Source organism: Chrysemys picta, chromosome 17 (genome assembly GCF_011386835.1).
Source record: "Chrysemys picta bellii isolate R12L10 chromosome 17, ASM1138683v2, whole genome shotgun sequence".
NCBI classification, from domain to species: Eukaryota; Metazoa; Chordata; order Testudines; family Emydidae; genus Chrysemys; species Chrysemys picta.
In genome coordinates this window covers 2,155,816-2,167,976 of record NC_088807.1, presented here as the reverse complement: position 1 = coordinate 2,167,976, position 12,161 = coordinate 2,155,816, and the positions used below count along the sequence as shown (strand labels likewise).

General features: G+C 55.6%; 1 protein-coding gene across 1 annotated transcript in view; it reads right to left on the bottom strand.

The window, feature by feature from the left end:
- The window catches only part of LOC101943721 (calpain-12), a 33,784-nt gene that overhangs the window by 7,134 nt on the left and 14,489 nt on the right, over nucleotides 1-12,161 (bottom strand). Inside the window, exons 12-17 of the mRNA XM_065571857.1 lie at nucleotides 11,159-11,201; nucleotides 9,994-10,047; nucleotides 8,939-8,996; nucleotides 7,904-7,968; nucleotides 6,906-6,974; nucleotides 6,245-6,323 (exon numbers count right to left, since the gene is read on the bottom strand). Of these exons, the coding sequence (XP_065427929.1) occupies nucleotides 6,245-6,323; nucleotides 6,906-6,974; nucleotides 7,904-7,968; nucleotides 8,939-8,996; nucleotides 9,994-10,047; nucleotides 11,159-11,201 (368 nt within the window). The remainder of the gene's footprint in view (nucleotides 1-6,244; nucleotides 6,324-6,905; nucleotides 6,975-7,903; nucleotides 7,969-8,938; nucleotides 8,997-9,993; nucleotides 10,048-11,158; nucleotides 11,202-12,161) is intronic.

Genomic DNA, 12,161 nt, shown 5'->3' with positions numbered 1-12,161 from the left:
GCCTTGATGCGCCCTCCATCACAAGGGCTGGAACCTCGGCACCGATCCAGGTCCCGAAGCAGGTCCCCACGCCGCTCGCAGTCCCGGCACCGAATATCGTCTCGGCACCGGTCGTACTCGCGGCCAAGATCATCTTCGCGGCACCGCTCTACGTCTCGGCACCGATATGATCGTCGGCACCGATCAACGTCGAGACGTAGTTCTCGGCACCGCTACGGTCGACGCTCGACGTCGAGGGGCCGCTCCCGGCACCGGGCATACTCCAGGTCCTCGTCGAGGTCCAGGTCCGACTCCCGGCACCGACGAGGTCATCGGCACCGGTCGCGGTCCCGGCACCGATCGCCGGCACCGCGCAGAGATAGGTCATCTCCAGACCGGCACCGTGCGGCACCACAGCCCACGGGGATCGTTTCATCTCTCTCGGCACCGCCATGGCCGTCAAGATCGGTGTCTCGCTCCTCGGAGGACCTGTCGAGATCGGCATACCCCCCTCAAGGGCAAGCCGAGGAACAAAACTTGGGCCATTGGCAGGAGATGGCAGAGGACCACTCTCATGGACCATCTCGCTGGTCGTTTTGGACCCCGTGGGCGTACCACCAGGAGCAAGGGGCTCCAATACCATCGACCTCTCGCTCGGGTCACTCGGTCAGAAGGGCCCCAGAATCCACCATCTCTCGGCCTCCGCCAGGAGGCATGGAGGCTTCCGTGTCCACGCCACCCGACACCATGGACCCAAGTGCAGGTGATGCTCCGGCCCAAGAGCAGGGGGATCAGGACCCCCCCTTGGATCCAGTACCACCAGAGGCATCCTCCTCCTCCTCTCCGGACGAGGCAGTGGCGGGCACTTCATGTACGGGTCCCCCTCCGATAGATCTTCGGGCTCACCAGGATCTCCTGCGTAGGATGGCCCGTAATATGGACCTGCAGGCGGAGGAGATAGTGGAGGTGCACGACCCGATCGTGAATATCCTTGGAGCGGATGCCCCATCGAGGGTGGCGTTACCCCTGATCCGCACGATCCAAACGAATGCGGATACGATATGGCAAACTCCTGCCTCTATTCCACCCACAGCGAGAGGGGTGGAAAGGAAATACTTTGTCCCGTCTAAGGACTATGGGTACTTGTATACCCACCCCCAACCGTGTTCACTGGTGGTGGAATCAGTGAATGCACGAGAGCGCCACGGCCAGCAGGCTGCAGCGCCTAAATCAAAAGAGGCTAAGCGGCTCGATCTGTTTGGCCGTAAGGTTTACTCAGCCGGAGGGCTACAACTTAGAGCGGCGAACCAACAGGCGCTACTGAGCCGCTACAATTTCAACTCCTGGAACTCTATGGGGAAGTTTAAGGAGTTGATTCCCCAAGAGTCCAGGGAAGAGTTTGGAGCCATGGTAGAGGAGGGCAAGAAGGTGGCTCGGACCTCCTTGCAGGCCTCCTTGGACATTGCAGACTCAGCTGCGAGGACCCTGGCTTCGGGTATCGCTATGCGCAGAATCTCCTGGCTTCAGGTTTCGGGTTTGCCTCCGGAGCTGCAGCAAACCCTACAAGATCTGCCCTTTGAGGGTCATGGATTGTTCTCAGATAAGACGGACTCTCGCCTGCAGAGCCTCAAGGACTCGAGAACAATCATGCGCTCCCTGGGGATGCATGTCGTGGGCCCTCAGCGCAGGCCATTTAGGCCGCAGCCTCAGCGCTTCTACCCCCCCCCCCGCCTCGTCAGAGACAGGACTCGGCCCGGAGGAGAGGGCGAGGTGGTAGAAGAAGGTGGACCGGCCATCAACCCGGCCAGAACCAGGGGCCACCTAGACCACCTTCAGGCCCCAGGCAGAACTTTTGAAGGTGCGGTCGAGGACGGCGCCCCAGTCATCCCCCAGGATCCAGCCCCCTCCTTTCGGGATCGCCTTTCCCATTTCCACCGTGCCTGGTCCCTTATAACCTCGGACCGTTGGGTCCTTCGCACGGTGGACAGGGGATATGCTATCCAGTTTTCTGCAATCCCCCCCTCCTCCCCCCCTTCCCCGTCCCTCTTCAGGGACCCTTCTCACGAGCAACTTCTTATACAGGAAGTTTCCACGCTCCTTGCTATGGGGGCCATAGAGGAGGTTCCAGTGGAGTTAAGGGGCAGGGGATTCTATTCCCGTTACTTCCTCATTCCCAAGTCCAAAGGAGGTCTGCGACCCATCTTGGACTTGCGCGGACTCAACAAATTCGTAGTAAAGTTGAAGTTCCGCATGGTCTCTCTGGGGGCCATTATCCCTTCCCTCGATCCTGGAGACTGGTTCGCCGCCCTCGACATGAAAGACGCATACTTTCACATCTCAATTTACCCACCTCACAGACGCTTCCTGCGATTCGTGGTAAACAGGGTGCACTACCAATTTGCAGTCCTTCCCTTCGGCCTATCCTCGGCCCCACGGGTGTTCACGAAATGTATGGCTGTCGTGGCAGCGTACCTTCGTCGGCAAGGGATACAGGTGTTCCCGTACCTAGACGACTGGCTAGTGCGCGGTCGCACCAAAGAACAAGTTTGAGTTCACGTCCACATAATAGTGCACACATTCAACAAGTTGGGTATCCTACTCAACAAGGACAAATCCACTCTAGAACCTACCCAGAGAATAGAATTCATCGGCGCGGTTCTAGACTCCAGACGCGCACAAGCCATCCTGCCAGACAATCGCTTTTGCACCATCACGAGCCTCATTCAAGGACTCAAGGCCTTCCCAACTACCACGGTGAGGTCGTGCCTTACCCTGCTGGGTCACATGGCTTCCTGCACGTACGTAACCAGGCATGCCAGACTTCGGCTTCGCCCACTCCAGACCTGGGTATCATCAATATACCGCCCACATCGGGACAGCCTGAATATGGTGGTCACAGTCCCGAACTCGGTCCTGACCTCCCTCACATGGTGGCTAGATCACAATGTGGTTTGCGAAGGGATGCCGTTTCACGCCCCACAACCCTCTCTGCACCTGGTCACAGACGCTTCATCTCTGGGTTGGGGCGCCCATCTCAACGAACACCATACCCAGGGCCTGTGGACTGCACCCCAGCTAGCCCTGCACATCAATGTTCGGGAACTGATGGCGGTGCGCCTGGCGTGCCAGGCATTTCTCAATCTCCTACGTGGCCGCTGTGTGTTAGTTCTCATCGACAACACCACGGCCATGTTTTACATCAACAAGCAAGGAGGAGCACGTTCATCAATTCTATGCCAAGAGGCCATTCGCCTGTGGGACTTCTGCATCGCCCACTCAATCCTTCTCACGGCATCGTTCCTCCCTGGAGTCCAGAACACTTTAGCGGACCGACTCAGCAGGTCCTTTCAAACACACGAGTGGTCTATCCGTCCGGACATCATACATTCTGTCTTCCAGAAGTGGGGGTTTCCCCAGATAGACCTGTTTGCATCTCGAGACAACAGGAAGTGCCACGTGTTCTGCTCCCTGCAAGGTCGAGCTCCGGGCTCCCTCTCGGATGCGTTTCTCCTTCCCTGGAAGGACCACCTGTTTTATGCCTTCCCTCCGTTTCCTCTGGTCCACAAGGTACTGCTCAAATTGCGCAGAGACCAGGCACAGGTGATTCTGATCGCCCCAGCGTGGCCGAGACAACATTGGTACACCACGCTGTTGGAACTCTCGGTTCGGACACCGATCCCGCTTCCATTATGCCCGGATCTCATCTCTCAGGACCACGGTCGCCTGCGTCACCCCGACCTGCAATCACTCCACCTCACGGCGTGGCTGCTCCATGGTTCACCCAGGCAGAGCAGCAGTGCTCGCACTCTGTCCAACAGATTCTGCTGAGCAGTAGGAAGCCCTCAACACGGACCACATACTTGGCCAAGTGGAAGCGGTTCTCCTGTTGGTGCGAACAACGAGCCACGTCCCCGTTACAGGCACCTATCCCTCTCATTTTGGAATATCTCCTCTCCCTAAAACAGCAAGGGTTGGCGATATCTTCAATTAGAGTTCACCTGGCCGCTATATCGGCCTTTCACCCAGGGGAACTCGCATCCTCGGTATTCTCTAACCCGATGGTCGTTAGATTCCTCAAGGGCTTAGACCGGATGTACCCACAACAACGTCAGCCCGTTCCGACGTGGGACCTCAACCTGGTTCTCTCCAAGCTCACAGGTCCTCCATTCGAGCCACTGGCCACCTGTTCACTTTTGTACCTATCCTGGAAGACAGCCTTCCTCGTAGCCATCACCTCAGCAAGGCGCGTTTCTGAACTCAGGGCGCTTACATCCGAGCCCCCTTACACAGTTTTCCATAAGGATAAAGTGCAGCTCCGCCCACATCCTGCCTTTCTCCCTAAGGTGGTTTCTCCATTTCATATCAACCAGGATATATTTCTCCCGGTCTTTCATCCTAAACCACATGCTACTCGCCAGGATCAACGTTTGCATTCTCTGGACGTACGCAGGGCCCTGGCCTTCTATATTGACCACACAAGGCACTTTAGAAAGACGACGCAACTCTTCGTTGCAGTGGCCGACCGAATGAAAGGCTCACCGGTCTCATCACAACGCCTATCCTCCTGGATTACGTCTTGCATCCGGACTTGCTATGACCTGGCAGGTGTCTCAGCACCGCACCTCACCGCTCACTCCACAAGGGCCCAAGCTTCCTCGACGGCTTTCCTGGCGCAAGTTCCGATCCAGGACATTTGTAGAGCTGCGGTTTGGTCATCAGTCCACACGTTTACAGAACACTATGCACTAGTACAGCAGTCCAGGGACGATGCTGCCTTCGGATCAGCGGTTTTGCACACAGCAATGTCTCACTCCGACCCCACCACCTAAGTTGGGCTTGGGAGTCACCTAATGGAATGGATATGAGCAAGCACTCGAAGAAGAAAAGACGGTTACTCACCGTTGTAACTGTTGTTCTTCGAGATGTGTTGCTCATATCCATTCCAAACCCGCCCCCCGTCCCCACTGTCGGAGTAGCCGGCAAGAAGGAACTGAGGGGGCGCCGGGTCGGCTGGGGTATATATTCAGCGCCATGAAGGCGCCACTCTAGGGGGCTCCACAGCCGACCCGCCGGTGTTGCTAGGGTAAAAATCTTCCGACGATCGTGCACGCGGCGCGCGCACACCTAATGGAATGGATATGAGCAACACATCTCGAAGAACAACAGTTACAACGGTGAGTAACCGTCTTTTGTGAGCTCAATCCTTGAGGGGGCCATTCAGGGATCTGGGTCAAAAATCTGTCTGGGGATTGGTCCTGCTTTGAGCAGGGGGTTGGACTAGATACGTCCTGAGGTCCCTTCCAACCCTGATCTTCTATGAAAAGGGGGACGGGAACAGAGGCATAGGAAGGTGACTTGCCCAGTCACCCAACAGGTCCATGGCCATGCTCAGAGTCTGGACTCATGGTCCTAGTTTAAAAACACCGGGCATGTTTAGTCTTGGGAAAAGACGACGGAGGGGGAACCTGAGACTAGCCAGGAAGGGCTGTTATAAAGAGGATGGGGATCAGTTGTTCTCCGTGTCCAATGAAGGTAGGACAAGAAGTAATGGGCTTCATCTGCAGCAAGGGAGATTTAGGTTGGATAGAAGTAGAAACTTTCTAACCCTAAGGGGAGTAAACAGCCTAAGGGACAGGCTTCCAAGGGAGGTTGTGGGATCCCCGTCACTGGATTGGACAGACCCCTGTCAGGACTGGTCTAGGGTTACATGGCCCAGCCTCAGTGGAGGGGGCTGGTGGTGTTGACTGCTTGCGGTCCTGTCCAGCCCGACGTTTCTCTGATTTGAGGATTGCTGACTCTATTGCACAGCGGGTCAGGCAAGCACCCCACATTTTCCTCCCTGTCCCCAGTAGCCGGGATTTCCTGAGCTTGAGAAATCGGTGGCAGCATTTCCAAGGTGCTGGGCGGCGGAGGTGGGGGACACCTCCAGGTCTTTTTACCAGAGGGTTAAACCCCATTTCTGCACTCGGATGTGCAGTACAAACACAACCCACCCATAGGGTGGCTCTCCGACTGTATGCCTTGTCTCTATCCTCACGCACATCTGAGCAGAGTTCCACAGAGGGGGCCCCCCCTTGATCCCTCTGCAGCAGTGTCCCCCGCCGCTGGCCAGCTGCTGTTTCCCCTTTGACCCCTCCACACCTTTGAGGCTTCACCCTCTTGGCAGGCATGGCCAATGCTGTTCCTGCGTCCCACCAAAGGTCACATAGCCGCAACCGTTTCTTTGTCGCTCTCCTTTAACTCCTGACACCACCACCCTCCTTACCCGCTGCATCCAGCGCCAGCTGCATTTCGTGGATGTTCATCGTCCCTGAGCGGTCCACATCATACTGGATAAAGACAGCCTGTCAAACGGGAGCAGAGAGTCAGGATCCAAGAGAGTATAGGGGCTTCAAAACTCACACCGCCATCCCTGAGCCAGAGGCCAGCGCCAAGAGGAATCGGATTCAGGGTTTTACAATGAGATCAATGCACATGCCGCCCCCCGGTCAGTACGTTTTGTGGGTCTCTGACCCCGGCCAGTGCTGGGACGCTGCAGTCTCCCTGACTTGGCTGAAAGTTGTGACTCCTTGGCAGCTCCCAAGATCAAGCCCGGTGCCAGAGGCAATAGCTCAGAGAGGCGTGAGCTGCCTCTGTCCGTGTCGGGAAAGGGTGAGCGCAGAGGCCCAGTGATGATTTAGGTGTGAGATCACTCTTTCATTCCTGATTTAAAAACGGGGAGCGGTGCCTTGTTTTGGTGACTCACAGGGGCAGAGCTTGGAAGAACACCAATCTTCCCCTATCCACTGGAGCCCATTACCTGGGCAGCCTACAGAAATGGGGATTGTTTGCTTCTCCGGAAGGGCAGCATGGCTAATAACCCAGCCGCTGCATCGCTCGGGGGGTGGGGGGGACTCGAACCCGTGACTTTCTGCCACCGTGCCTACCTCCCATTCTTTAATCTTGCTCCACAGGTGCTTGAACTCTGCCAGCGTCAGTTTGCCAGTCTTGCTGTGCTGATGCCGCTCAGTGAAGGGAAAACACCAGCCCTGCGCAGGGAGGAGATGCGCGGCTCTCTCCAATTCCTGCTTCCTACCCGGCTGGCTTTTGTAGCAAAGGGGATCCTGTCTCAACTTCCCCTGTTCTCCCACCACCATTCCCCGTTCAGCTTGGTGTCTGCGGGCTGCTCCCAGAACGGGGAGCCCCATTCGGGGATTCTCCGCAACGAGGCGGACGTGGCTCTTTGGACAGCGGCGTATGCTTTGACTGTGGGTAACCCACCCTAGTCTACATACGTGGTTTTCAGGCTCCTACAGTTCACGCCTGTGGGATGGAAGCCCTGCATCTCAAAGGGAATTAGGTGCCTTAATACCTCTGAGGAGCTGGGACAAACTTCTTTAGCTCACCCGCTGGTAGGCATGTGCTTCTAGGTCCAGGGTTCAAACCCCACTGACCCAAGTGGGTGGGATTAGCCCTTTGAGCTCATTGATGGGGTTTCCCAGGGGGAGGGTCGGCAATCCAAAGTCCTAAGACCCCTTCATCGTAGGAGAGCTGGACCCCAGAGGCACTGCCCCTTCCTTAGTCATGCAAACAGCTCCCTCCTCCCCCAGTGAGGTCTGTTCCCAGGCGGCTCAGAGCTCAGCTCAGGCCAACCCCACCCATAGAGCAAATTGCCGGAAACCAGCGATCCAGCTACTCCGGTTTCCCGTCTCCAACAGTGGCTGGTGCCAGAGGACAGGGGAAGAGCCGCCCAATAGGCAGATCCGGGACAATCTGCCCAGTTGCCAGCAAGGGAAGATGGAGACTGAGCATTGCTATCCCAGTTACAGGTGAGTTCTCTCATGCCAAGGCCCCGTCGTGGGGTTACCCTGTCCTGGGCAGAATGACACCATGTGATGTTTTTTTCTTAACATCTCCCACCCTAGTTTTCTTCTCCAAAGGATACATCGAAGTGCTGGATGATCTTCTGGCAGCGCTCCAGGCCAAACCCATCTGTCTTCGTTTGACTATCTGCAAGGTAAGAGTGTGGCAGTGTTAGATAAAGGCGTATCTCATGAGCCGGAGCGTGGGCGAGACGGGGTTTGGCCCATCGGCTTTGCCGGGCCTGCAGTTGTCAAGAGGTGCCGAAGCAGCCTGAAGTGTTTGCCATGCTCCTGGGGGGGAGGGGAGTCTAGTGGTTGGAACAGGGGAGGCTGGGAGTTAGGACGGCTGGGTTCTGTCCTTGGCTCTGGGAAGGAAGTGGATTCCACGGGGTGGGTTGGGAGTCAGGAGGGGATAAAGTTCTACTGGTTGATAATGGAATTGGGGGTCAGGACTTCTGGGTTCTATTCGCAGCTCTTCCAGTAGAGGACAGGAAGTGTTGTCCAGCAGGTGGCCGAGGCCGGGGGGTCAAGACTGCTGGATTCCATTTCTGCTGCTGGGAGGAAATGTCACCTAATGGTTAGAGAGAGGGGCCTGGGAGTCACCACTGCTGAGTGATATTCTTAGCTCATGGTGATTGGAGGGGTTGGGGGGGAGAGTGTGTTGTGTTGTCCAGTGGTTAGAGCAGGGGATTGGGAGCCGGGACTCCTGGCTTCTCTTCCTGCCTCTGCCGCAGACTGCCTGTGCAACCTTGGGCATGTCACTTCCCCTCTCCTGTGCCTCGGTTTCCCCATCCCTCAAAGGAGGAGAACTGTACTGCCCTACCTCGCAAGGGGGAAAGGCCAAGTGTTCCACCTGCAGAGATACCTGCTGGACAGGTCCAGTCTGAACTGGTCAAACACTGGCTCCCGTGGTGCTGAACGGATTTATTTCCATTGCGACCAGACCCTTTCCCGTCTCGAGAGGGAGAACGCCTGGGGCAGGCCAACTCCCCCCCCTCTATGCTGAGTCCATTGGAGTCGGGCCTGATTTGGGATTAAAGCTCCTCTCTGGGATAGCAGAGCTAAGGAGTGAAGCGCCGGCCAGGGAAGGGTAGAGGTGATTGCGTAGGGGTACTCACGCTTTGCCATGACCTTGTTCAGGATATCCTGCAGTTTGGCAGCGTCGATCTGCTTGTCCTGCCAACCAAGCAACGCGAGTGGGTTGAAATGGGGTTTCCCAGGGGCAGGATGCATGCTCCAGGGGTTAGCAAGCTAGTCTGGTACGGGGTTCAATTCCTTGCTTTGCCACAGACGCCCTGTGTCAACCTGGGCAAGTCACTTAGCTTCTCTGTGCCTCAGTCTCCCCACTGTGCAATAGGGATCATCACACTTCCCTACCTCGCAGGGGGTGGTAGGAGGGTGAGAACATCAGAGCTGCCACACTGGGTCAGACTAGGGTCTATCTTGCCCAGTATCCTGTCTCTGACAGTGGCCCATACCAGAGCTTATGGGGAAGTGTACAGAACTGGGCAATCATGGAATGATCCATCTCTGGCTTCCGGCAGTCAGAGGTTTCGGGTTGCCCCAAGCATGGGGTTGTGTCCCTGACCATCTTGGCTAATAGCCATTGGTGGATCTGTTCTCCAAGAACTCATCCCGTTCTTTTTTTGAACCCCGTTATACTTTTGGCCATCACAACATCCCCTGGCAATGAGTTCCACAGGTTAATTGTGCATTGCATGAAAAAGTACTTCCTTTTGTTTGTGTTAAACCTGCTGCCTGTTCATTTCACTGGGTGACCCCTGGTTTTTGTATTGCGGGAAAGGGTAAATAACACTTCTCTGTTCACTGCTTCCACACCGGTCATGATTGTCTAGACCTCTGTCATATCCCCCCCCCTTAGCTGTCTCTCTTCTAAGCTGAACAACCCTAATCTACATGAAAGAGGATGGGGTGCTCAGGTACTGTGTTAATGGGGGGCTGACAGATACCATTGGACTGCTTGAGAACATTGGGAATAGCCAGTTGCCTTTTCCATCCTTGCAACCCCTGTGTCACTTCAGTTCGTCTGAGGTCAGAACTTGGCCCCAAGAGCAAATCAAAGCGTTCGTGGGAAATCCAGAGCCCGGCTCTGTAGAAAAAGACCCCGATAACCCACCCCAGTCAAACCCGGGATCCTCCCCACCCCACTCACCGGTCCTGCAAGCCTCAGGAAGATTTGCTCAAATTCCTTCTCGTTGGAGATTCTCTGGGGAAAGAGGGTCACATTTTCAAGCCAGCTGCCTGTGGCATTTTGCCTAAAATATTTTCACCTGTGAAGAAACTCGGTGGAATCTTCACCTGCACTGCAAGAGGCTCTGCTCAGGGTGCTGCTAGTGGGGGCCAGGGAATGAGGGATCATTGGGGTGAGACCTGGTAGGAAAGCGACCCCCAGCGTGAAATGCTGAGGAAAACCCATGCCCCAAATTTTCCATTTAGTTTCGGACGGTTCCTAGGTTTTTAGGCCCTGCGAGGGAAAATACCAGGGCTGTTTTTCCTCCTTTCCATTTCTAACCTGCTGCAGATGGGGGGCAAAGGGGTTGTCAGTGCACAAATCCGCACTCATTTCCTTACAGCCACTTGGGACTTATTGACACATGAACTGGAACCAGATGCCTTGTAATCCACACCGCTGGTTAGTTTGGGGCCCATCTGTGCATGGACATTTTGGTTGAAGAGCACCGTAGGCTGCTGCCTTGTCCCCCTAACTTAGGAGAAAATCAACACCACACCCAGAGTCTCGGTGCACTGACACCTTCAGCAAACCCCAAGAGAGGACAGTTCAGCATAAATCCAACCACTAACTTCCCGCGAACCAGGGTCTCCATTGCCAGCGCTTCCCTGCTCCTGCAACTCTTCCCCAGTCCTTGCTGCGGCCTGATACCCCCCTTTTGCCAGGCCCAAACCCCTGTTCTTAAAGGGGTGCTGCTTCAGAACAGGACTGGCCAGCTCCAGCTCTCTGGCCCTTAGCCGTATGTCTACACTGCCTCACCGTGTCTCAGAGCCAAGATCAGTTGACTCAGGCTCGGACTGCGGGGCTAAAAATTAGTGTAGACGTTCAGGCTCGGGATGGAGCCCAGGCTCTGGGACCCTCCCCCTTCACAGGGTCTCAAGGGCTGGACGCCAGCCTGCACCCAAACATCTACACTGCGATCGTTAGCCCCACGGCGTACGTCAGCTTCCTGGCTAGGTGTGTTTCACCAGCAGGTGGACTTAGCCCTGCATTGGGGACGGTGTTGAAAATTCCTGGGAAGCACATTAAGATGCTGGGTGGAACATGCTTCACCGGTAAGCCTGACTGTTAGCCGAGACGCCGTTACCTGAAGGGGTCTCATGTCTGCTCTGATTTCACCATCGATTTCCCTGGAAGACACAAGAATATTGCACAGTAGCTTGTTAAGATGGGCACTCTGTATCTGTCTATCTGAGGTACTTCGATGGCCTTCTGTTACTGGAGAACTGAACGCCTCACCCTCTTCAGTGTATTTATCGTCATCCGCCTAGAAGGTCAGGAGATGCCTTTCTCCCCATTGCACAGACGGGGGAAGTGAGGCTGTGAATGACTTGCCCATGGTACAGAGGAAGACTTTGGCCGCCCCGGGAACTGAGTCTCCTTATCCTTCCTCCCAGTATTGGGTTGTTTTCTTTACCCTTTTCTTTCTCTCTCTTCTTGAGCATCTTCCTTTTGTTTAGCCATTTAGAGTCAGCGTTCCAGCCCTCTCTGGGAGAGCACTTAGACATCCTTAAAGTTAAGCATGTGCTTTGCAAAACAGGGATGGATCGAAGCACATGCTTAAAATGCATTGCAGAACTGGGGCCTTAAACTGTGCCATGCCGCTAGCTGCTGCCATTGCACTGCTGCCCGATAGAGGGCGCTATCCCACCGGACCACACCCACACCCGGTTTGATCCTTTTCCCAGCTCCAGTGTTAGGAGACTGCTCTGCAGTGGCAGGGGTTGAAAGAATCACCAGGCAGCAGATGGGAAATGCGTGCAGCGCCTCGAGGTACCAGGCTGCCGGTTAACATGGACTAGACATCACGCACACCCTCTGGTGAGCTAGGTATTTAACTTCATTGGAGGGTTGGGGAAACTGAGGCACAGAGCAGGGCCACGACTTGCCCAAGGTCACACTGGGAGATGGGGGAAGAATTGGGAAAAGAATCCCGGTCTCTTGAATCCCCCAGACCCACGTGCTCTGAGCACTAGCTAATATTCCCTTGGAGATCCAGGAAAGGAACCCAGGAGTCCTGACTCCCAGCCTAACCATTAGCCGCCATTCCCTTCCCAGAGCTGGGAATGGAACCCAGGAGTCATAAGCCC